Source organism: Coturnix japonica, unplaced genomic scaffold, assembly GCF_054131305.1.
Source record: "Coturnix japonica strain WE unplaced genomic scaffold, WE-NBRP24 Scf136, whole genome shotgun sequence".
NCBI classification, from domain to species: domain Eukaryota; kingdom Metazoa; phylum Chordata; class Aves; order Galliformes; family Phasianidae; genus Coturnix; species Coturnix japonica.
In genome coordinates this window covers 57,784-83,013 of record NW_028189039.1, presented here as the reverse complement: position 1 = coordinate 83,013, position 25,230 = coordinate 57,784, and the positions used below count along the sequence as shown (strand labels likewise).

At 56.0% G+C, this 25,230-nt stretch overlaps 1 protein-coding gene across 1 annotated transcript in view; it reads left to right on the top strand.

The window, feature by feature from the left end:
• The first annotated feature begins 546 nt into the window (after positions 1 to 546).
• Positions 547 to 25,230, top strand: part of RENBP (renin binding protein) — a 40,014-nt gene continuing 15,330 nt past the window's right edge. Inside the window, exons 1-8 of the mRNA XM_085535587.1 lie at positions 547 to 610; positions 1,592 to 1,705; positions 4,384 to 4,459; positions 5,657 to 5,732; positions 6,962 to 7,134; positions 13,579 to 14,691; positions 15,362 to 15,443; positions 18,935 to 19,110. Of these exons, the coding sequence (XP_085391713.1) occupies positions 588 to 610; positions 1,592 to 1,705; positions 4,384 to 4,459; positions 5,657 to 5,732; positions 6,962 to 7,134; positions 13,579 to 14,691; positions 15,362 to 15,443; positions 18,935 to 19,110 (1,833 nt within the window). The 5' untranslated portion in view covers positions 547 to 587. The remainder of the gene's footprint in view (positions 611 to 1,591; positions 1,706 to 4,383; positions 4,460 to 5,656; positions 5,733 to 6,961; positions 7,135 to 13,578; positions 14,692 to 15,361; positions 15,444 to 18,934; positions 19,111 to 25,230) is intronic.

Here is a 25,230-nt window from a genome sequence, read left to right as displayed (position 1 = left end):
CTTATGGGGCCATTTTGGGCACTTATAGGGTCATTTATGGGGTAGTGGGGGCACTTATGGGGCAGACAGGGCACTTATGGGGCGGTGGAGTCACTTATGGGGCAGAGGGGTCACTTATGGGGCAGAGGGGTCACTTATGGGGCAGTAATGTCACTTATGGGGTCACTTATGGGGCGGTGGTGTCACTTATGGGGCAGAGGAGTCACTTATGGGGCAGAGGGGTCACTTATGGGGCAGACAGGGCACTTATGGGGTCACTTATGGGGCAGAGGAATCACTTAGGGGTCACTTATGGGGCAGTAGTGGCACTTATGGGGTCACTTATGGGGCAGAGGAGTCACTTATGGGGCAGAGGAGGGACTTATGGGGCAGTAGTGTCACTTATAGGGCAGACAGGGCACTTATGGGGCAGAGAGGGCACTTATAGGGTCACTTATGGGGCAGTGGGGTCACTTATGGGGTCACTTATGGGGCAGAGAAGCCCCGAAGCCGCCGCCATGTTGAATCACGTGATTCTTGGGGGGGGGGGGTGGTCTATGGGGCAGAGGGGGCGTGGCCAAGGCCGGAGGTGGGCGGGGCTTCCAGAGATGTCTCGTGACCGGCCGAGGCGGTGGGTCCGAGCTATGGGGCGGGGGGGGGGGGGGCACTTATGGGGCTGCCCCATAGAGGGGAATGGGGGCACTTATGGGGCTGCCCCATAGAGCTGGGTGTGGGGGCACTTATGGGGCTGCCCCATAGAAGGGGATGGGGGCACTTATGGGGCTGCCCCATAGAGGGGAATGGGGGCACTTATGGGGCTGCCCCATAGAGCTGGGTGTGGGGCTGCCCCATAGAGGGGGATGGGGGCACTTATGGGGCTGCCCCATAGCGCTGGTTATGGGTCTCACTTATAGGTCTGCCCCATAGCAGGGGATGGGGGGTCACTTATGGGGCTGCCCCATAGCGGTGGTTGTGGGTCTCACTTATGAGTCCGCCCCATAGCAGGGGATGTGGGTCTGCCCCATAGCTACGGTTATGGGTCTCACTTATGGGTCTGCCCCATAGAAGGGGATGGGGGTGTCACTTATGGGGCTGCCCCATAGAAGGGGATAGGGGGTGTCACTTATGGGGCTGCCCCATAGAGGGGGATGGGGGTGTCACTTATGGGGCTGCCCCATAGAAGGGGATGGGGGGGTCACTTATGGGTCTGTTCCATAGCAGGGGATGGGGGTGTCACTTATGGGGCTGCCCCATAGAAGGGGATAGGGGGTGTCACTTATGGGGCTGCCCCATAGAGTGGAATGGGGGGGTCACTTATGGGTCTGCCCCATAGCTCCGGTTATGGGTCTGCCCCATAGCTCTGTATGTGGGTCTCAGTTATAGGTCTGTCCTATAGCAGGGGATGGGGGTGTCACTTATGGGGCTGCCCCATAGCAGGGGATGGGGGTGTCACTTATGGGGCTGCCCCATAGCAGGGGATGGGGGGTGTCACTTATGGGGCTGCCCCATAGAGTGGAATGGGGGGGTCACTTATGGGTCTGCCCCATAGCTCCGGTTATGGGTCTGCCCCATAGCGGTGGTTATGGGTCTGACTTATGGGTCTGCCCCATAGGAGGCGCCCCATGTCTGTCCCGGACACGCTGCGTTTGTGGCGTCACCGTGTGGCCGAGGAGCTGGACAAAGTCATCGGGTTCTGGATGAAGCACTCACACGATGAACTGCACGGGTCTGACCCATAGCGACCCATAGCGACCCATAGAGAACCATAGGGACCCCATAGAGAACCATAGAGACCCATAGAGACCCATAGGGACCCATAGAGACCCATAGAGAACCATAGGGACCCCATAGAGACCCATAGAGACCCATAGGGAGCCATAGGGACCCATAGGGACCCATAGAGACCCATAGGGACCCATAGAGACCCATAGGGAGCCATAGGGAGCCATAGGGAGCCATAGGGACGCATAGAGACCCATAGAGACCCATAGGGACACATAGGGACACATAGGGACCCATAGAGACCCCATAGGTAGCCATAGAGCACGGGTCTGACCCATAGCGACCCATAGAGACCCATAGAGACCCATAGAGAACCATAGGGACCCCATAGAGACCCATAGAGACCTATAGGGACCCATAGAGACCCATAGGGACCCATAGAGACCCCATAGGGAGCCATAGAGCACGGGTCTGACCCATAGCGACCCCTAGCGACCCATAGGGACCCATAGAGACCCATAGGGACCCCATAGAGACCCATAGAGACCCATAGGGACCCATAGAGACCCATAGAGAACCATAGGGACCCATAGAGACCCATAGAGACCCATAGGGACCCATAGAGACCCGTAGGGACCCATAGAGACCCATAGAGACCCCATAGAGACCCATAGAGACCCCATAGGGAGCCATAGAGAACCATAGGGACACATAGGGACCCATAGAGAACCATAGAAACCCATAGAGACCCATAGGGACCCATAGAGACCCATAGGGACCCATAGAGACCCATAGGGACCCATAGAGATCCATAGAGACCCCATAGGGACCCATAGAGACCCATAGGGACCCATAGAGACCCCATAGAGACCCATAGGGACCCATAGGGACCCATAGAGACCCATAGAGACCCATAGAGACCCATAGGGACCCATAGGGACCCATAGAGACCCATAGAGACCCCATAGAGCCCCATAGGGACCCATAGAGACCCATAGGGACCCATAGAGAACCATAGAAACCCATAGGGACCCATAGGGACCCCATAGAGACCCATAGGGACCCATAGGGACGCATAGAGACCCATAGAGACCCCATAGGGACACATAGAGACCCCATAGAGAACCATAGGGACCCATAGAGACCCATAGAGACCCATAGAGACCTATAGAGACCCATAGAGACCCATAGAGAACCATAGGGACCCCATAGAGACCCATAGGGACCCCATAGGGACACATAGAGACCCATAGGGACCCATAGGGACCCATAGAGACCCCATAGAGAACCCCAGCCCCATAGAGACCCCATAGGGACCCATAGAGACCCATAGAAACCCATAGAGACCCCATAGAGACCCATAGGGACCCATAGAGACCCCATAGAGACCCATAGCGACCCATAGAGACCCATAGGGACCCCATAGAGACCCATAGGGACCCATAGAGACCCCATAGAGACCCATAGGGACCCCATAGAGACCCGTAGGGACCCATAGAGACCCATAGGGAACCATAGGGACCCATAGAGACCCCATAGGGACCCCCAGCCCCATAGAGACCCCATAGAGACCCATAGAGAACCATAGGGACCCATAGGGACCCCATAGAGACCCATAGGGACCCATAGAGACCCATAGAGACCCATAGGGACACATAGAGACCCATAGAGAACCATAGGGACCCATAGGGACCCATAGAGACCCATAGGGACCCATAGAGACCCCATAGAGACCCATAGGGACCCATAGAGACCCCATAGAGACCCCCAACCCCATAGACACCCCATAGAGATCCCATAGAGACCCCATAGAGACCCCCAGCCCCATAGAAACCCCATAGAGACCCCATAGCGACTCATAGAGACCCATAGAGACCCCATAGGGAGCCACAGAGCACGGGTCTGACCCATAGCAACACGTAGCAGACCCATAACTGCCCCATAGCTACCCTATAGCAATGCATAGAGACCCATAGAGAGTCATAGGGACCCATAGGGACACACAGAGATTCATAGAGACCCATAGACACCCCATAGCTGCCCTATAGCCACCCCATGGCTGCCCCATAGAGACCCCATAGCTGCCCCATAGCCACCCCATATCCACCCCATAGCTGCCCCATAGATACCCCATAGCTGCCCCATAGTCACCCCATATCCACCCCATAGCTGCCCCATAGATACCCCATATCCACCCCACATCCACCCCATATCCCCCCCATATCCGCCCCATATCCACCCCATATCTACCCCATAGCCGCCCCATAGATACCCCATATCCACCCTATATCTGCCCCATAGCCACCCCATAGCTGCCCCATAGCAAACCATAGAGACCCATAGTGACCCATAGAGACCCATAGTGACCCATAGACACCCCATAGCTGCCCCATAGCCACTCCATATCCACCCCATAGCTGCCCCATAGCCACCCCATATCCACCCCATAGCCGCCCCATATCCACCCCATATCTACCCCATAGCCACCCCATAGCTGCCCCATATCCACCCCATATCTACCCCATAGCCGCCCCATAGATACCCCATAGCCACCCCATAGCTGCCCCATAGCAAACCATAGAGACCCATAGTGCCCCATAGAGACCCATAGTGACCCATAGACACCCATAGTGCCCCATATCTGCCCCATATCCATGTGGTGACTCTCTGTTCCCCCCCCAGCGGTTTCTTTTCGTGCCTCAGTGAGGACGGCAGCGTCTACGATGAGACCAAATACGTCTGGATGCAGGGCAGGCAGGTGGGGCGGATGTGGGGCAGATGTGGGGCAGATGTGGGGCAGATGTGGGGCAGATGTGGGGCGGATATGGGGCGGATATGGGGGGATATGGGGTGGATATGGGGGGATATGGGGGGATATGGGGTGGATATGGGGGGATATGGGGGGATATGGGGGGATATGGGGGGATATGGGGTGGATATGGGTGGATATGGGGGGATATGGGGTGGATATGGGGGGATATGGGGTGGATATGGGGGGATATGGGGGGATATGGGGTGGATATGGGGGGATATGGGGGGATATGGGGGGATATGGGGGGATATGGGGGGATATGGGGTGGATATGGGTGGATATGGGGGGATATGGGGTGGATATGGGGGGATATGGGGTGGATATGGGGGGATATGGGGGGATATGGGGTGGATATGGGGGGATATGGGGTGGATATGGGGGGATATGGGGCGGATATGGGGGGATATGGGGTGGATATGGGGCAGATATGGGACGGGTGGGGGGTGGATATGGGGTGGATATGGGGTGGATATGGGGCAGATGTGGGGCAGATGTGGGGTGGATATGGGGCGGATATAGGGCAGGTGGGGGGTAGATGTGGGGTGGATATGGGGCAGATGTGGGGCATCTATGGGTCGCTATGGGGCAGCTATGGGGCATCTATAGGTTGCTATGGGGCTCTGTGGGGCATCTATAGGTCGCTATGGGGCAGCTATGGGGCTTCTATGAGGCAGCTATGTGTCTCTATGGGTCTCTATGGGTTGCTATGGGGCAGCTGTGGATCGCTATGGGGCAGCTGTGGGTCGCTATGGGTCACTATGGGTCTCTATGGGGCAGCTATGGGGCAGCTATGTGTCTCTATGGGTCGCTATGGGGCATCTATGGGGTCTCTATGGGTCTCTATGGGGTCTCTATGGGTCGCTATGGGTCTCTATGGGTCCCTATGAGTCTCTATGGGTCCCTATGGGTCTCTATGGGTCCCTATGGGTCTCTATGGGTCCCTATGGGTCCCTATGGGTCCCTATGGGTCTCTATGGGTCCCTATGTATCCCTATGGGGTCCCTATGTGTCCCTATGGGTCCCATTGGTCCCTATGGGTCTCTATGGGTCTCTATGGGTCTCTATGGGTCCCTATGAGTCTCTATGGGTCCCTATGGGTCCCTATGGGTCGCTATGGGGTCTCTATGGGTCGCTATGGGGCAGGTGTGGATGTACTCTCGTCTGTACCGAACGGTGCCGAGGTTCCGCCGCCCGGAGCTGCTGGAAGCCGCCATCAAAGGTGTGGGGCTGCCCCATAAGTGTGGGGTGGGACCCACAAGTGCAGCTCTGCCCCATAGCAGCAGCTCTACCCCCAAGTGTGGGGCTGCCCCATAGCATCATCTCAGCCCCCCAAGTGTGGGGCTGCCCCATAGCGTCACCTCCACCCCCCCAAGTGTGGGGCTGCCCCATAGCGTCATCTCAGCCCCCCAAGTGTGGGGCTGCCCCATAGCGTCATTTCAGCCCCCCAAGTGTGGGGCTGCCCCATAGCATCATCTCAGCCCCCCAAGTGTGGGGCTGCCCCATAGCATCATCTCAGCCCCCCAAGTGTGGGGCTGTCCCATAGAGGCTGTTCTGCCCCCCAAGTGTGGGGCTGCCCCATAGCATCATCTCAGCCCCCCAAGTGTGGGGCTGCCCCATAAGTGTGGGGTGGGACCCACAAGTGACACCTTGCCCCATAAGTGCAGCTCTGCCCCATAGCATCAGCTCTGCCCCCCAAGTGTGGGGCTGCCCCATAGTGTCACCTCTACCCCCCAAGTGTGGGGCTGCCCCATAAGTGTGGGGTGGGACCCATAAGTGCAGCTCTGCCCCATAGCATCATCTCTGCCCCCCAAGTGTCTCCACCCCCCAAGTGTGGGGCTGCCCCATAGAGGCCGTTCTGCCCCCCAAGTGTGGGGCTGCCCCATAGCGTCAGCTCTGCCCCCCAAGTGTGGGGCTGCCCCATAGCATCATCTCAGCCCCCCAAGTGTGGGGCTGCCCCATAAGTGTGGGGTGTGACCCACAAGTGACACCTTGCCCCATAAGTGCAGCTCTGCCCCATAGCATCAGCTCTGCCCCCCAAGTGTCTCCACCCCCCAAGTGTGGGGCTGCCCCATAGCATCAGCTCTGCCCCCCAAGTGTGGGGCTGCCCCATAGCATCAGCTCAGCCCCCCAAGTGTGGGGCTGCCCCATAGCGTCAGCTCTGCCCCCCAAGTGTGGGGCTGCCCCATAGGGGTTGTTCTGCCCTCCAAATGTGGGGCTGCCCCATAGTGTCATCTCAGCCCAAGTGTGGGGCTGCCCCATAGCGTCATCTCAGCCCCCCAAGTGTGGGGCTGCCCCATAAGTGTGGGGTGGGACCCACAAGTGCAGCTCTGCCCCCCAAGTGTGGGGCTGCCCCATAGCATCATTTCAGCCCCCCAAGTGTGGGGCTGTCCCATAGAGGCTGTTCTGCCCCCCAAGTGTGGGGCTGCCCCATAGCGGTTGCTGTTGTAGGGGGTGAGTTCCTGCTGCGTTGTGCCCCATTGAATCCCGGTTCCCCCCGCGTTGCCTTCGCTCTGAGCCGCGACGGCCGCCCCACACATCTGCAACGTAACACACACAGCGAGGCCTTCTGCGCTATGGGGCTGGACGAGCTGGGGAGGGCGACGGGGGAGCAGAGATATAGGGTGAGCGGGATCTATGGGGCTGGGGGTCCCACTTATGGGGCTGGGGGTCTCTATGGGGCTGGGAGTCTCTGTGGGGTCTCTATGGGGTCTCTATGGGGCTGGGGGTCTCTATAGGGTCTCTATGGGGTCCCTATGGGGTTGTGGGTCCCACTTATGGGTCTGGGGGTCTCTATGGGGTCTTTATGGGGTCTCTATGGGGTCCCTATGGGGTTTCAATGGGGCTGGGGGTCTCTATGGGGTCCCTATGGGGCTGGGACCCCCACTTATGGGGCTGTAGGTCCCACTTATCGGGCTGGGGACCCCCACTTATGGGTCTGGGACCCCCACTTATGGGGCTGGGGGTCTCTATGGGGTCCCTATGGGGTCTCTATGGGGTCCCTATGGGGCTGGGGGGGGTCTCTATGGGGTCTCTATGGGGTCTCTATGGGGTCCCTATGGGGCTGGGGGTTCTCTATGGGGTCTCTATGGGGTCCCTATGGGCCTTCTGCGCTATGGGGCTGGACGAGCTGGGGAGGGCGACGGGGGAGCAGAGATATAGGGTGAGGACAATCTATGGGGCTGGGGGTATCTATGGGGTCTCTATGGGGCTGGGGGTCTATGGGGTCTCTATGGGGTCCCTATGGGGCTGGGGAGGTCTCTATGGGTCTCTATGGGGCTGGGGGTTCTCTATGGGGTCTCTATGGGGTCCCTATGGGCCTTCTGCGCTATGGGGCTGGACGAGCTGGGGAGGGCGACGGGGGAGCAGAGATATAGGGTGAGGACAATCTATGGGGCTGGGGGTATCTATGGGGTCTCTATGGGGCTGGGGGTCTATGGGGTCTCTATGGGGTCCCTATGGGGCTGGGGAGGTCTCTATGGGTCTCTATGGGGCTGGGGGTTCTCTATGGGGTCTCTATGGGGTCCCTATGGGCCTTCTGCGCTATGGGGCTGGACGAGCTGGGGAGGGCGACGGGGGAGCAGAGATATAGGGTGAGGACAATCTATGGGGCTGGGGGTCCCACTTATGGGGCTGGGGGTCTCTATGGGGTCCCTATGGGCCTTCTGCGCTATGGGGCTGGACGAGCTGGGGAGGGCGATGGGGGAGCAGCGATATAGGGTGAGCGGGATCTATGGGGCTGGGGGTCCCATTTATGGGGCTGGGGGTCCCTATGGGGCTGGGGGACCCACTTATGGGGCTAGGGGTCTCTATGGGGTCCCTATGGGGCTGGGGGGGGGGTCTCTATGGGGTCTCTATGGGGTCCCTATGGGGCTGGAGGGGGTCTCTATGGGGTCCCTATGGGGCTGGGGGTTCTCTATGGGGTCTCTATGGGGTCCCTATGGGCCTTCTGCGCTATGGGGCTGGACGAGCTGGGGAAGGTGACGGGGGAGCAGCGATATAGGGTGAGGACAATCTATGGGGCTGGGGGTCTATGGGGTCTCTATGGGGTCCCTATGGGGTTTCGATGGGGCTGGGGGTCTCTATGGGGTCCCACTTATGGGGCTGGGGGTCTATGGGGTACCTATGTGTCTCTATGGGGTCTCTATGGGGTCCCTATGGGCCTTCTGCGCTATGGGGCTGGACGAGCTGGGGAAGGTGACGGGGGAGCAGCGATATAGGGTGAGGACAATCTATGGGGCTGGGGGTCTATGGGGTCTCTATGGGGTCCCTATGGGGTTTCGATGGGGCTGGGGGTCTCTATGGGGTCCCACTTATGGGGCTGGGGGTCTATGGGGTACCTATGTGTCTCTATGGGGTCTCTATGGGGTCCCTATGGGCCTTCTGCGCTATGGGGCTGGACGAGCTGGGGAGGGCGACGGGGGAGCAGCGATATAGGGTGAGGACAATCTATGGGGCTGGGGGTCTATGGGGTCTCTATGGGGTCCCTATGGGGCTGGGGGACCCACTTATGGGGCTAGGGGTCTCTATGGGGTCCCTATGGGGCTGGGGGGGGTCTCTATGGGGTCTCTATGGGGTCCCTATGGGGCTGGAGGGGGTCTCTATGGGGTCCCTATGGGGCTGGGGGTTCTCTATGGGGTCTCTATGGGGTCTCTATGGGGTCCCTATGGGGCTGGGGGACCCACTTATGGGGCTAGGGGTCTCTATGGGGTCCCTATGGGGCTGGGGGGGGTCTCTATGGGGTCCCTATGGGGCTGGGGGGGGTCTCTATGGGGTCTCTATGGGGTCCCTATGGGGCTGGGGGGGGTCTCTATGGGGTCCCTATGGGGCTGGGGGTTCTCTATGGGGTCTCTATGGGGTCCCTATGGGCCTTCTGCGCTATGGGGCTGGACGAGCTGGGGAGGGCGACGGGGGAGCAGCGATATAGGGTGAGGACAATCTATGGGGCTGGGGGTCCCACTTATGGGGCTGGGGGTCTCTATGGGGCTGGGAGTCTCTGTGGGGTCTCTATGGGGTCTCTATGGGGCTGGGGGTCTCTATAGGGTCTCTATGGGGTCCCTATGGGGATTCAATGGGGCTGGGGGTCTCTATGGGGTCCCTATGGGGCTGGGACCCCCACTTATGGGGCTGTAGGTCCCACTTATCGGGCTGGGGACCCCCACTTGTGGGTCTGGGACCCCCACTTATGGGGCTGGGGGTCCCTATGGGGTCTCTATGGGATCTCTATGGGTCCCTATGGGGTCTCTATGGGGCTGGGACCCCCACTTATGGGGCTGGGGGTCTCTATGGGGTCCCTATGGGGTCTCTATGGGGTTTCAATGGGGCTGGAGGTCTCTATGGGGTCCCACTTATGGGGCTGGGGGTCTCTATGGGGTCCCACTTATGGGGCTGGGGGTCTTTATGGGGTCTCTATGGGTCTGAGACCCCCACTTATGGGGCTGGGGATCTCTATGGGGTCCCTATGGGTTCTCTATGGGGTTTCAATGGGGCTGGGGGTCTCTATGGGTCTCTATGGGGCTGGGGGTTTCTATGGGGTCTCTATGGGTCTCTATGTGTCCCTATGTGTCTCTATGGGTCTCTATGGGTCCCTATGGGGTCTCTATGGGGCTGAGACCCCCACTTATGGGGCTGTAGGTCCCACTTATGGGTCTGGGACCCCCACTTATGGGTCAGAGGGTCTCTATGGGTCTCTATGGGGCTGGGGGTCTCTATGGGGTCCCACTTATGGGGCTGGGGGTCTCTATAGGGTCTCTATGGGGCTGGGACTCCCACTTATGGGTCTGAGACCCCCACTTATGGGGCTGGGGGTCCCTATGGGGTCCCTATGGGGTCTCTATGGGTCCGGGCCCCCCACTTATGGGTCAGGGAGTCTCTATGGGGTCTCTATGGGGCTGGGACCCCACTTATGGGGCTGGGGGTCTCTATGGGGTCCCACTTATGGGTCTGGGGGCCTCTATGGGGTCTCTATGGGGCTGGGGGTCCCTATGGGGTCTCTATGGGGCCGGGCCCCCCACTTATGGGTCAGGGAGTCTCTATGGGGTCTCTATGGGGCTGGGGGTCCCTATAGGTCCCTATGGGTCTCTATGGGGTCTCTATAGGGCCGGGCCCCCCACTTATGGGGCTGGGGATCTCTATGTGGTCCCTATGGGGTCTCTATGGGGTTTCAATGGGGCTGGGGGTCTCTATGGGGTCCCTATGGGTCTCTATGGGTCTCTATGGGGTCTCTATGGGTCTCTATGGGTCCCTATGGGGTCTCTATGGGGTCTCTATGGGCCTGGGACCCCCACTTATGGGGCTGGGGATCTCTATGGGGTCTCTATGGGTCCCTATGGGGTCTCTATGGGGTCTCTATGGGTCTGAGACCCCCACTTTTGGGGCTGGGGGTCTCTATGGGGTCTCTATGGGTCTCTATGGGTCTCTATGGGGTCTCTATGGGTCTCTATGGGTCCCTATGGGGTCTCTATGGGGTCTCTATGGGTCCAGGACCCCCACTTATGGGTCCCTATGTGTCCCTATGGGGTCTCTATGGGTCCCTATGGGTCTCTATGGGGTCTCTATGGGGCCGGGCCCCCCACTTATGGGTCAGGGAGTCTCTATGGGGTCTCTATGGGGCTGGGGGTCCCTATAGGTCCCTATGGGTCCCTATGGGGTCTCTATGGGGCCAGGCCCCCCACTTATGGGTCCCTATGTGTCCCTATGGGGTCCCTATGGGTCTCTATGGGGTCCCTATGGGGCTGGGACCCCCACTTATGGGGCTGGGGTCTCTATGGGGTCTCTATGGGTTCTCTATGGGGTTTCAATGGGGCTGGGGGTCTCTATGGGGTCCCTATGGGTCTCTATGGGTCTCTATGGGGTCTCTATGGGTCTCTATGGGTCCCTATGGGGTCCCTATGGGGCTGGAGGTCCCACTTATGGGGCTGGGGGTTTCTATGGGGTCTCTATGGGTCTCTATGTGTCCCTATGTGTCTCTATGGGTCTCTATGGGTCCCTATGGGGTCTCTATGGGGCTGAGACCCCCACTTATGGGGCTGTAGGTCCCACTTATGGGTCTGGGACCCCCACTTATGGGTCAGGGAGTCTCTATGGGGTCTCTATGGGGCTGGGGGTCCCTATAGGTCCCTATGGGTCCCTATGGGGTCTCTATGGGTCCGGGCCCCCCACTTATGGGTCCCTATGTGTCCCTATGGGGTCCCTATGGGTCTCTATGGGGTCTCTATGGGTCTGAGACCCCCACTTATGGGGCTGGGGGTCCCTATGGGGTCTCTATGGGTCCCTATGGGTCTCTATGGGGTCTCTATGGGGCCGGGCCCCCCACTTATGGGTCCCTATGTGTCCCTATGTGGTCCCTATGGGGCTGGGACCCCCACTTATGGGGCTGGGGGTCTCTATGGGGTCTCTATGGGTCCCTATGGGTCCCTATGGAGTCTCTATGGGGCCGGGCCCCCCACTTATGGGTCCCTATGTGTCCCTATGGGGTCCCTATGGGTCTCTATGGGGTCCCTATGGGGCTGGGACCCCCACTTATGGGGCTGGGGTCTCTATGGGGTCCCTATGGGTTCTCTATGGGGTTTCAATGGGGCTGGGGGCCTCTATGGGGTCCCACTTATGGGGCTGGGGGTCCCTATGGGGTCTCTATGGGGTCCCACTTATGGGGCTGGGGGTCTCTATGGGGTCCCACTTATGGGGCTGGGGGTCTTTATGGGGTCTCTATGGGTCTGAGACCCCCACTTATGGGGCTGGGGGTCTCTATGGGGTCCCTATGGGTTCTCTATGGGGTTTCAATGGGGCTGGGGGTCTCTATGGGTCTCTATGGGGCTGGGGGTTTCTATGGGGTCTCTATGGGTCTCTATGTGTCCCTATGTGTCTCTATGGGTCTCTATGGGTCCCTATGGGGTCTCTATGGGGCTGAGACCCCCACTTATGGGGCTGTAGGTCCCACTTATGGGTCTGGGACCCCCACTTATGGGTCAGGGAGTCTCTATGGGGTCTCTATGGGGCTGGGGGTCTCTATGGGGTCCCTATGGGTCCCTATGGGGTCTCTATGGGGCCGGGCCCCCCACTTATGGGTCCCTATGTGTCCCTATGGGGTCCCTATGGGTCTCTATGGGGTCCCTATGGGGCTGGGACCCCCACTTATGGGGCTGGGGGTCTCTATGGGGTCCCTATGGGGTCTCTATGGGGTTTCAATGGGGTCCCTATGGGTCTCTATGGGTCTCTATGGGGTCTCTATGGGGCCGGGCCCCCCACTTATGGGGCTGGGGGTCCCTATGGGGTCTCTATGGGTCCCTATGGATCTCTATGGGGTCTCTATGGGGCTGGGGGTCTCTATGGGGTCTCTATGGGTCCCTATGGGTCTCTATGGGGTCCCTATGGGTCTCCATGGGTCCCTATGGGGTCTCTATGGGTCTCTATGGGGTCCCTATGGGGTCTCTATGGGGTCTCTATGGGTCTGAGACCCCCACTTGTGGGGCTGGGGGTCCCTATGGGGTCTCTATGGGTCTCTATGGGTCTCTATGGGGTCTCTATGGGTCTCTATGGGTCCCTATGGGTCTCTATGTGTCCCTATGGGTCTCTATGGGTCCCTATGGGTCTCTATGGGTCTCTATGGGGTCTCTATGGGGTCCCTATGGGTCCGGGCCCCCCACTTATGGGGCTGGGGGTCTCTATGGGGTCTCTATGGGGCTGGGGGTCCCTATAGGTCCCTATGGGTCCCTATGGGGTCTCTATGGGGCCGGGCCCCCCACTTATGGGTCCCTATGGGGTCCCTATGGGTCTCTATGGGGTCTCTATGGGTCTCTATGGGATCTCTATGGGTCCCTATGGGGTCTCTATGGGGCCGGGCCCCCCACTTATGGGTCAGGGAGTCTCTATGGGGTCTCTATGGGTCTGAGACCCCCACTTATGGGGCTGGGGGTCCCTATGGGGTCTCTATGGGTCCCTATGGGTCCCTATGGGGTCTCTATGGGTCCGGGCCCCCCACTTATGGGGTCTCTATGGGTCCCTATGGGTCCCCATGGGGTCTCTATGGGGCCGGGCCCCCCACTTATGGGTCCCTATGTGCCCCCCAGGCCGCAGGTCGCCGTTGGGCCTTGTCGGTGTGGGAATGGAGCCGGGATCTGCCCCCAAATGTGGGGCGGCCCCGATTGGCCGCGACCCCCAACAAGGAGGAACTGGCAGCCGCCATGATGGCTTACGTGGTGGCCAATCAGATCAATGCGGGGAAGGACCCGGATGTGGGGAGGAAGGACCCGGATGTGGGGAGGGAAAACCCGGATGTGGGGAGAAAGGACCCGGAAATGGGGAGAAGGGACCCGGATGTAGGGAGGGGGAAGCCGGAAGTGGAGGGGGGAAAGCCGGAAGTGGAGAGAAGGGACCCGGATGTGGGGAGGAAGGACCCGGATGTAGGGAGGGAAAACCCGGATGTGGGGAGGGGGAACCCGGAAGTGGGGAGGGGGAAGCCGGAAGTGGGGAGGGGGAAGCCGGAAGTGGAGGGGGGAAAGCCGGAAGTGGGGAGAAGGGACCCGGATGTTGGGAGGAAAGGGAAGCCGGAAGTGGAGGGGGGAAAGCCGGAAGTGGGGAGAAGGGACCCGGATGTGGGGAGGGGGAAGCCGGAAGTGGAGGGGAGAGAGCCGGAAATGGGGGGGAACCCGGAAGTTGAGGGGCGTTTGGACCCGGAAGTGAAGGGAGGGGACCCGGAAATGGGAAAGAAGAAGCCGGAAATGGGGGGTGGGGACCCGGAAGTAGGAAAAGGAAACCCGGAAGTGGAGGGGAACCCGGAAGTGAGGAAAAGGGACCCGGAAGTGGGGGGAGGGGAGCCGGAAATGGGGAAAAGGGACCCGGAAGTGGGGAAAGGGGACCCGGAAGTGGGGGGAGGGGAGCCGGAAATGGGGGGAGGGGAGCCGGAAGTGGGGGGTGGGGACCCGGAAGTTGGGGGGGGACACCCGGAAGTAGGAAAAGGGGACCCGGAAATGGGGAAAAGGGACCCGGAAGTGGGGGGAGGGGAGCCGGAAATGGGGGGAAGGAACCCGGAAGTGGGGGGAGGGGAGCCGGAAGTGGGGGGAGGGGACCCGGAAGTGGGGGGTGGTGACCCGGAAGTTGTTCTGTGGAGTCTGGAAGGCCGGGACCCGGAAATGGAGCTGATGGAGGAATGGGGGGCACAGCGAATGATGGCGCATCTGAAGGTAATTAGTTAATTAGCCCCTAATTAATTAATTAACCCCCCCTAATTAATTAATTAAACCCCTTAATTAAGTGATTACACCCTAATTAAGTAATTAACCCCCTTAATTAAGTAATTAACCCCCTTAATTAATTAATTACCCTTCAAATTAATGAATCAACCCTCAATTAATTAATTCACCCCCCAATTAGTTAAATAATTAATTAACCCCCTAATTAATTAATGACCCCCCAATTAATTAAGTCACCCGCCTAATTAATTCATAACCCCCCTTATTAATTAATTAACCCCACAATTAATTAATACCCCCCCCAAATAATTAAGTTACCCTCCTAATTAATTAATTCCCCCCTCATTAATTAATTAACACTCTAATTAATCAACCCCCATTTAATTAACACCCCAGTTAATGAATTAATTAACCCCTCTATTAATCAATGACCCCCCCTAATTAATTAACACCTCAATTAATTAATTAATTAACACCTCAATTAATTAATTAATTAACACCTCAATTAATTAATTAATTAATTAATTTTTCTATTAATTAATTAATCCCCTATTAACCCCTATTAATCCACCTAATATCCCCCCATTCACCCCAATGGGGTCCAATATGACCCCTATTGTTAATTAATCGCCTAATTAATATGCAAATTTATGCAAATTAGCGCGGGGACACAGTGGTGCTGGAGAATCTGGGCCCCAATGACACGGAGCTGCCCGGAGCTGTTGGGAGGCTGCAGAACCCAGGTAAAGAATAAGGGGAGGGGGCTCATTTTGGGGCTAATTCTGCCCTTTTTGGGTCATTTTGGGGCTAATTCTGCCCTTTTTGGGTCATTTTGGGGCTCATTTTGGGGCTAATTTTGCCTTTTTTGGGTCATTTTTGGGTTAATTCTGCCCTTTTTCAGGCCATTTTGCTCTTTATGGGACCTTTTGGGGCTCATTTTGGGGCCAATTCTGCCCTTTTTGGGTCATTTTTAGGTCATTTTGGGGCTAATTCTGCCATTTTTATGTCTTTTTTGGGCCAATTTTGGCCTTTTTGGCTCATTTTGGGTCAAATTCAGCCCTTTTTGGCTCATTTTGGGTCAAATTCTGCCCTTTTTGGCTCATTTTGATGCCCATTTTGGGGCTAATTTTGCCCTTTTTGGGTCATTTTTGGGTTAATTCTGCCCTTTTTCGGGCCAGTTTTGCCTTTTCTGGTACCTTCTGGGCTCATTTTGGGGCTAATTCTGCCCTTTTTGGCTCTTTTTGAGGCTCATTTTGGGGCTAATTCTGCCCTTTTTGGCTCATTTTGGGTCGAATTCAGCCCTTTTTGGCTCTTTTTGAGGCTCATTTTGGGTCAAATTCTGCCCTTTTTGGCTCATTTTGGGTCTAATTCTTCCTTTTTTGGCTCATTTTGGGGCTTATTTTGCCCTTTTTGGCTCATTTTGGGTCTAATTCTTCCCTTTTTGGCTCATTTTGGGGTCAAATTCAGCCCTTTTTTGCTCATTTTGGGTCTAATTCTGCCCTTTTTGGGTCATTTTTAGGTCATTTTGGGGCTAATTCTGCCCTTTTTGGCTCATTTTGGGTCTAATTCTTCCTTTTTTGGGTCATTTTGGGTCAAATTCTGCCCTTTTTGGCTCTTTTTGAGGCTCATTTTGGGTCTAATTCTGCCCTTTTTAGGTCATTTTGGGTTAATTCTGCCCTTTTTCGGGCCATTTTGCCCTTTATGGGACCTTTTGGGGCTCATTTTGGGGCCAATTCTTCTCTTTTTGGCTCATTTTGATGCCCATTTTGGGGCTAATTCTGCCCTTTTTAGGTCATTTTGGGTCTAATTCTGCCCTTTTTGGCTCATTTTGGGTCAAATTCTGCCCTTTTCAGGTCATTTTGGGTCAAATTCTGCCCTTTTTGGTTCATTTTGAGGCCCATTTTGGGGCTAATTCTGCCCTTTTTTGGCTCATTTTGGGTCTAATTCTGCCCTTTTTGGCTCATTTTGGGTCTAATTCTGCCCATTTTGGGTCAAATTCAGCCCTTTTTGGGTCATTTTGGGGTTCATTTTGGGGCCAATTCTGCCCTTTTGGGCTCATTTTGGGGCTCATTTTGGGTCAAATTCTGCCCTTTTTGGCTCATTTTGGGTCAAATTCAGCCCTTTTTGGCTCATTTTGGGGCCAATTCAGCCCTTTTTGGCTCATTTTGGGTCTAATTCTCCCTTTTTTGGCTCATTTTGGGTCTAATTCTGCCCTTTTTGGCTCATTTTGAGGCCCATTTTGGGTCTAATTCTGCCCTTTTTGGCTCATTTTGAGGCCCATTTTGGGGCTAATTCTGCCCTTTTTGGCTCATTTTGGGGCTAATTCTGCCCTTTCTGGCTCATTTTGAGGCCCATTTTGGGGCTAATTCTGCCCTTTTTGGGTCATTTTGGGTCAAATTCTGCCCTTTTTAGCTCATTTTGGGTCTAATTCTTCCTTTTTTGGCTCATTTTGGGTCTAATTCTGCCCTTTTTGGCTCATTTTTGGCTCATTTTGGGTCTAATTTTCCCCTTTTTGGCTCATTTTTGGCTCATTTTGGGTCAAATTCAGCCCTTTTTGGCTCATTTTGGGTCTAATTCTGCCCTTTTTGGGTCATTTTTAGGTCATTTTGGGTCTAATTCTGCCCTTTTTGGCTCATTTTGAGGCCCATTTTGGGTCAAATTCTGCCCTTTTTGGCTCATTTTGGGTCTAATTCTTCCTTTTTTGGGTCATTTTGGGTCAAATTCTGCCCTTTTTGGCTCATTTTGGGGCTCATTTTGGGTCAAATTCTGCCCTTTTTGGGTCATTCTTGGGCTAATTCTGCCCTTTTTGGCTCATTTTGGGTCTAATTCTGCCCTTTTTGGTTCATATTTGGGCTCATTTTGTTACTAATTCTGCCCATTTTGGGTCCTTTTGGGTCTAATTCTGCCCTTTTTAGGTCATTTTGGGTCAAATTCTGCCCTTTTTGGGTCATTTTGAGGCCCATTTGGGGGCTAATTCTGCCCATTTTGGGTCCTTTTGGGGCTAATTCTGCCTTTTTTGGGTCATTTTGGGGCTAATTCTGCCTTTTTTGGCTCATTTTGGGGCTAATTCTGCCCTTTTTGGGTCATTTTGGGGCCATTTTTGCATTTTTTGGACCTTTTGGGGTCTATTTTGGGTCTTTTTTGGGTCATTTTGTGTCTCATTTTGGGGCTAATTCTGCCCTTTTTGGGTCATTTTGGGTCAAATTCTGCCCTTTTTAGGTCATTTTGGGTCAAATTCTGCCCTTTTTGGCTCATTTTGGGTCAAATTCTGCCCTTTTTGGTTCATTTTGAGGCCCATTTTGGGGCCAATTCTTCCCTTTTTGGCTCATTTTTGGCTCATTTTGGTGCCAATTCTGCCCTTTTTGGCTCATTTTGGGGCTAATTCTGCCCCTTTTGGGTCATTTTTGGCTCATTTTGGGTCTAATTTTCCCCTTTTTGGTTCATTTTGAGGCCCATTTTGGGGCTAATTCTGCCCATTTTGGGTCCTTTTGGGTCTAATTCTTCCTTTTTTGGCTCATTTTGGGGCTAATTCTGCCCTTTTTGGCTCATTTTGGGTCAAATTCTGCCCTTTTTGGTTCATTTTGAGGCCCATTTTGGGGCCAATTCTGCCCTTTTTGGCTCATTTTGAGGCTCATTTTGGGGCTAATTCTGCCTTTTTTGGGTCATTTTGGGGCTAATTCAGCCCTTTTGGGCTCATTTTGGGTCAAATTCTGCCCTTTTTGGCTCTTTTTGAGGCCCATTTTGGGGCTAATTCTGCCCTTTTTGGCTCATTTTGGGTCAAATTCTGCCCTTTTTGGTTCATTTTGAGGCCCATTTTGGGGCTAATTCTGACCTTTTTGGCTCATTTTGGGTCAAATTCTGCCCTTTTTGGATCATTTTGGGGCTAATTCTGCCCTTTCTGGCTCATTTTGAGGCTCATTTTGGGTCTAATTCTGCCCTTTTTGGCTCATTTTGAGGCCCATTTTGGGGCTAATTCTGACCTTTTTGGCTCATTTTGGGTCAAATTTAGCCCTTTTTGGCTCATTTTGGGGCTAATTCTGCCCTTTTTGGCTCATTTTGGGTCAAATTCTGCCCTTTTTGGCTCATTTTGGGTCGAATTTTCCCCCTTTTGGCTCATTTTTGGCTCATTTTGGGTCTAATTTTCCCCTTTTTGCCTCATTTTGGGGCCCAATTCACCCCATTTTCCCTCTTTTTTCCCCAAAATCTCCCTTTTTCCCCCCAAATCTCCCTTTAGGCCACGCCCTGGAAGCTGGTTGGCTGTTGTTGGGATACGCCCGCTCCCGTCGCGACCCCTCATTGGCTGCTCGAATCTTAAAGGGATTCGTGGATGGGCCCCTTCAATGGGGCTGGGACCCCCGATATGGGGGGCTGAGGGCGTTCTGTGACGTCGATGGATTCTGCCCCACACAGGTGGGGTAATAAGGGGGGGGGGGGCAATTAATGGGGGGTAATTAGTAGGGGTGGTTTATGGGGGGTAGTTAATGGGGTAATTAATAGGGGTGGGGGGTAGTTAATGGGGTAATTAATAGGGGTGGGGGGTAGTTAATGGGGTAATTAATAGGGGTGGGGGGTAGTTAATGGGGTAATTAATAGGGGTGGGGGGTAGTTAATGGGGTAATTAATAGTGTTGGGAGGTAGTTAGTGGGGTAATTAATAGGGGTGGGGGGTAGTTAATGGGGTAATTAATAGAGGTGGAGGGTAGTTAATGGGGTAATTAATAGGGGTGGGGGGTAGTTAATGGGGTAATTAATAGGGGTGGGGGGTAGTTAATGGGGTAATTAATAGGGGTGGGGGGTAGTTAATGGGGTAATTAATAGGGGTGGCGGGTAGTTAATGGGGTAATTAATAGGGGTGGGGGGTAGTTAATGGGGTAATTAATAGGGGTGGGGGTAGTTAATGGGGTAATTAATAGGGGTGGGGGGTAGTTAATGGGGTAATTAATAGGGGTGGGGGGTAATTAGTGGGGGCTGAGGGCGTTCTGTGACGTCGATGGATTCTGCCCCACACAGGTGGGGTAATAAGGGGGGGGGGGGCAATTAATGGGGGGTAATTAGTAGGGGTGGTTAATGGGGGGGTAGTTAATGGGGTAATTAATAGGGGTGGGGGGTAATTAGTGGGGGCTGAGGGCGTTCTGTGACGTCGATGGATTCTGCCCCACACAGGTGGGGTAATAAGGGGGGGGGGGGGGGCAATTAATGGGGGGTAATTAGGGGTGGTTAATGGGGGGGTGGGTCATTAATGGGGGCGAAATTAGGGGGTGGAGGGGTAATTAGCGGGGGGTGGGGGGGTAATTAGTGGGGTGGGGGTTAATTAGGGGGTAGCGGGGGTAATTAGTGAGGTGGGGGGGTAATTAGTGTGGGGAGGGGGGTAGTTAGGGGGTGGGGGGGTAATTAGTGGGGCGAGGGTGTAGAAAATGGGGGTAATTAGTCTGGGGTGGGGGGTAGTTAATGGGGTGGGGGGGTAATTAGAGTGGGAGGGTAATTGGGGGGTAATTAGGGAGGTGGGGGTAGTTAATGGGGTGGGGGGGTAATTAGAGTGGGGGGGTAATTAGGGGGTAATTAGGGTGGAGGGGGTAGTTAATGGGGGGGTAATTAGGGGGTAGAGGGTAGTTATGGGGGAGTAGTTAATGGGGGGGGATAATTAGTGGACGGGGGGTAGTTAATGGGGTAATTAATAGGGGTGGGAGGTAGTTAATGGGGTAATTAATAGGGGTGGGGGTAGTTAATGGGGTAATTAATAGGGGTGGGGGGTAGTTAATGGGGTAATTAATAGGGGTGGGGGGTAGTTAATGGGGTAATTAATAGGGGTGGGGGGTAGTTAATGGGGTAATTAATAGGGCTGGGGGTAGTTAATGGGGTAATTAATAGGTGTGGGGGGTAGTTAATGGGGTAATTAATAGGGGTGGGGGGGTAGTTAATGGGGTAATTAATAGGGGTGGGGGGGTAGTTAATGGGGTAATTAATAGGGGTGGGGGGTAGTTAATGGGGTAATTAATAGGGGTGGGGGGTAGTTAATGGGGTAATTAATAGGGGTGGGGGGTAATTAGTGGGGGCTGAGGGCGTTCTGTGACGTCGATGGATTCTGCCCCACACAGGTGGGGTAATAAGGGGGGGGGGGGGCAGTTATGGGGGGCAATGGGGGCAGTTATGGGGGTCCTGAGGGCAATTATGGAGGTCTTGGGGGCAGCTATTGGGGTCCTAGGGGTAATTATGGGGGTCTTGGAGGCTGTTATGGGGGTCTTGGGGGCAGTTAAGGGGGTCCTGGGGTAACTGGGAGGGTCCTGGGGGAAGTTATGGGGGTAATGGGGGTAATTATGGGGGTCATGGGGCAGTTATGGGGGTCATGGGGGCAGTTAAGGGGGTCCTGGGGGCAATTATGGGGGTTGTGGGGGCAATTATGGGGGTCTTGGGGTAACTGGGGTGGTCCTGGGGGTAGTTATGGGGGTAATGGGGACAATTATGGGGGTCTTGGGGGCAGTTAAGGGGGTAATGAGGGTAATTATGGGGGTCGTGGGGCAGTTATGGGGGTCTTGGGGGCAGTTATGTGGGTTATGGGGGCAATTATGGGGGTCATGGGGCAGTTATGGGGGTCATGGGGCAGTTATGGGGGTCTTGGGGGTAATTATGGGGGTTGTGGGGTAACTAGGGGGGTCATGGGGAAGTTAAGGTGGTCGTGGGGGCAGTTCTTGGGGTACTGGGGGCAATTATGGGGGTCTTGAGGTAACTGGGGTGGTCTTGGGGCAGTTATGGGGGTCCTGGGGTAACTTGGGGAGATCCTGGGGGTATTTATGGGGGTCCTGGGGGCAGCTATTGGGGTCCTAGGGGTAATTATGGGGGTAAAGGGGGCAGTTAGGGGGGTCCTGGGGGCAGTTATGGGGGTCATGGGGTAATTATGGGGGTAAAGGGGGCAGTTAAGGGGGTCCTGGGGGTAATTATGGGGGTCGTGGTGTAACTAGGAGGGTCCTAGGAGCAGTTATGGGGCTCTTGGGGGCATTTATGGGGGTCCTGGGGGCAATTATGGACTCCTGGGGGCAGTAATAGGGGTCTTGGGGGCAATTAAGTGGGTAATGGGGGCAGTTATTGGGGTAATAGGGGCAGTTATGGGGGTCCTGGGGCAAGTTATGCAGGTTCTGGGGCAACTGAGGGATCCTGGGGGCAGTTATGGGGGTCCTGGGGGCAATTATGGGGGTCCTGGGGGTAATTATGGGGGTTGTGGGGCAGCTATTGGGGTCCTAGGGGTAATTATGGGGGTAAAGGGGGCAGTTAAGGGGGTCCTGGGGGTAATTATGGGGGTCTTGGGGTAACTAGGGGGGTCGTGGGGTAACTAGGGGGGTCGTGGGGGCAATTATTGGGGTCTTGGGGGCAGTTAAGGGGGTCCTGGGGTAACTGGGAGGGTCCTGGGGGCAGTTATGGGGGTAATGGGGGTAATTATGGGGGTCGTGGGGCAGTTAAGGGGGTCTTGGGGGCAATTATGGACTCCTGGGGGCAGTTATGTGGATCCTGGGGGCAGTAATAGGGGTCTTGGGGGCAATTAAGTGGGTAATGGGGGCAGTTATTGGGGTAATAGGGGCAGTTATGGGGGTCCTGGGGGAAGTTATAGGGGTCTTGGGGGCAATTATGGGGGTCTTGGGGTAACTGGGGTGGTCTTGGGGCAGTTATGGGGGTCCTGGGGTAACTTGGGGAGATCCTGGGGGTATTTATGGGGGTCCTTGGGGCAGCTATTGGGGTCCTAGGGGTAATTATGGGGGTCTTGGAGGCTGTTATGGGGGTCTTGGGGGCAATTATTGGGGTCTTGGGGTAACTGGGAGGGTTCTGGGGCAGTTATGGGGCTCTTGGGGGCAATTATTGGGGTCTTGGGGGCAATTATGGACTCCTGGGGGCAGTTATGGGGGTCTTGGGGTAACTAGGGGGGTCGTGAGGGCAGTTAAGGGGGTCGTGGGGGCAATTATGGGGGTCTTGGGGGCAGTTAAGGGGGTAATGAGGGTAATTATGGGGCTCCTGGGGGCAGTTATGGGGGTCCTGGGGGCAATTATGGGGGTTGTGGGGGCAATTATGGGGGTCTTGGGGTAACTAGGGGGGTCCTGGGGGCAGTTCTTGGGGTCCTGGGGGCAATTATGGGGGTCTTGGGGTAACTGGGGTGGTCTTGGGGCAGTTATGGGGGTCCTGGGGTAACTTGGGGAGGTCCTGGGGGTATTTATGGGGGTCCTGGGGGCAGCTATTGGGGTCCTAGGGGTAATTATGGGGGTCTTGGGGTAACTAGGGGTATCCTGGGGGCAATTATGGGGGTCATGAGGCAGTTATGGGGGTCCTGGGGGCAGTTTTGGGGGTCATGGGGCAGTTATGGGGGTCTTGGGGGTAATTATGGGGGTCTTGGGGGCAGTTAAGGTGGTTCTGGGGTAACTGGGAGGGTCCTGGGGGCAGTTATGGGGGTAATGGGGGTAATTATGGGGGTCATGGGGCAGTTATGGGGGTTGTGGGGGGAAATTAGGGGGGTTCTGGGGTAATTAGGGGGGTCCTGGGGGCAGTTATGGGGGTCCTGGGGGCAGTTATGGGGGTAATTGGGGCAGTTATGGGGGTCTTGGGGGCAATTAGGGGGGTCCTGGGGTAACTGGGGGGGGTCCTGGGGGCAGTTATGGGGGTAATGGGGGTAATTATGGGGGTCGTGGGGGTAATTATGGGAGTCCTGGGGGCAGTTATGGGGGGTCCTGGGTGTAATTATGGGGGTCATGGGGCAGTTATGGGGGTCCTGGGGGCAGTTCTTGGGGTCCTGGGGGCAATTTTGGGGGTCTAGGGGTAACTGGGGTGGTCTTGGGGGCAGTTATGGGGGTCGTGGGGGCAATTATGGGGGTCTTGGGGGCAATTATGGGGGTCTTGGGGTAACTGGGAGGGTCCTGGGGGTAATTATGGGGGTCTTGGGGGCAATTAGGGGGGTCCTGGGGTAACTGGGAGGGTCCTAGGAGCAGTTATGGGGGTAATGGGGGCAATTATGGGGGTCGTGGGGCAGTTATGGGGGTCTTGGGGGCAGTTATGGGGGTCCTGGGGGAAATTATGGGGGTCTTGGGGGCAATTAAGTGGGTAATGGGGGCAGTTATTGGGGTAATAGGGGCAGTTATGGGGGTCGTGGGGCAAGTTATGCAGGTTCTGGGGCAACTGAGGGATCCTGGGGGCAGTTATGGGGGTCCTGGGGGCAATTATGGGGGTCATGGGGCAGTTATGGGGGTAATGGGAGCAGCTACTGGGGTCTTGGGGGTAATTATGGGGGTCCTGTGGGCAGTTAGGGGGGTCCTGGGGGCAGTTATGGGGGTCTTGGGGTAACTAGGGGGGTCATGGGGTAACTAGGGGGGTCGTGGGGGCAATTATTGGGGTCTTGGGGGCAGTTAAGGGGGTCCTGGGGTAACTGTGAGGGTCATGGGGGCAGTTATGGGGGTAATTAGGGGGGTCCTGGGGGCAGTTATGGGGGTAATGGGGGCAGTTATGGGGGTAATGGGGGCAATTAAGGGGGTCTTGGGGGCAGTTAAGGGGGTCCTGGGGTAACTGGGAGGGTCCTGGGGGCAGTTATGGGGGTAATGGGGGCAATTATGGGGGTCGTGGGGCAGTTATGGGGGTCTTGGGGGCAGTTATGGGGGTCCTGGGGGCAATTATGGGGGTCCTGGGGGCAATTATGGGGGTCTTGGGGGCAATTATGGGGGTCCTGGGGTAACTGGGAGGGTCCTGGGGGCAGTTATGGGGCTCTTGGGGGCAGTTATGGGGGTCTTGGGGGCAATTATGGACTCCTGGGGGCAGTAATAGGGGTCTTGGGGGCAATTAAGTGGGTAATGGGGGCAGTTATTGGGGTAATACGGGCAGTTAAGGCGGTTCTGGGGGCAGTTAAGGGGGTTATGGGGGCAATTATGTGGGTCATGGGGCAGTTATGGGGGTCATGGGGGCAGCTATTGGGGTCTTGGGGGCAATTATGGGGGTCTTGGGGTAACTGGGGTGGTCTTGGGGGCAGTTATGGGGGTAATAGGGGCAGTTCTGGGGGTCCTGGGGGCAGCTATTGGGGTCCTAGGGGTAATTATGGGGGTCTTGGAGGCTGTTATGGGGGTCTTGGGGGCAATTAAGGGGGTCCTGGGGTAACTGGGAGGGTCCTGGGGGCAGTTATGGGGGTAATGGGGGTAATTATGGGGGTCGTGGGGCAGTTATGGGGGTCTTGGGGGCAGTTATGGGGGTCCTAGGGGTAATTATGGGGGTCGTGGTGTAACTAGGGGGGTCCTTGGGGCAGTTATGGGGGTAATGGGGGCAGTTAAGGGGGTCCTGGGGGCAGTTATGGGGGTCCTGGGGGCAGTTATGGGGGTCTTGGGGTAACTAGGGGGGTTGTGGGGCAGCTATTGGGGTCCTAGGGGTAATTATGGGGGTAAAGGGGGCAGTTATGGGGGTCCTGGGGGCAGTTATGGGGGTCCTAGAGGTAATTATGGGGGTCGTGGTGTAACTAGGGGGGTCGTGGGGGCAGTTAAGGGGGTCGTGGGGGCAATTATGGGGGTCTTGGGGTAAC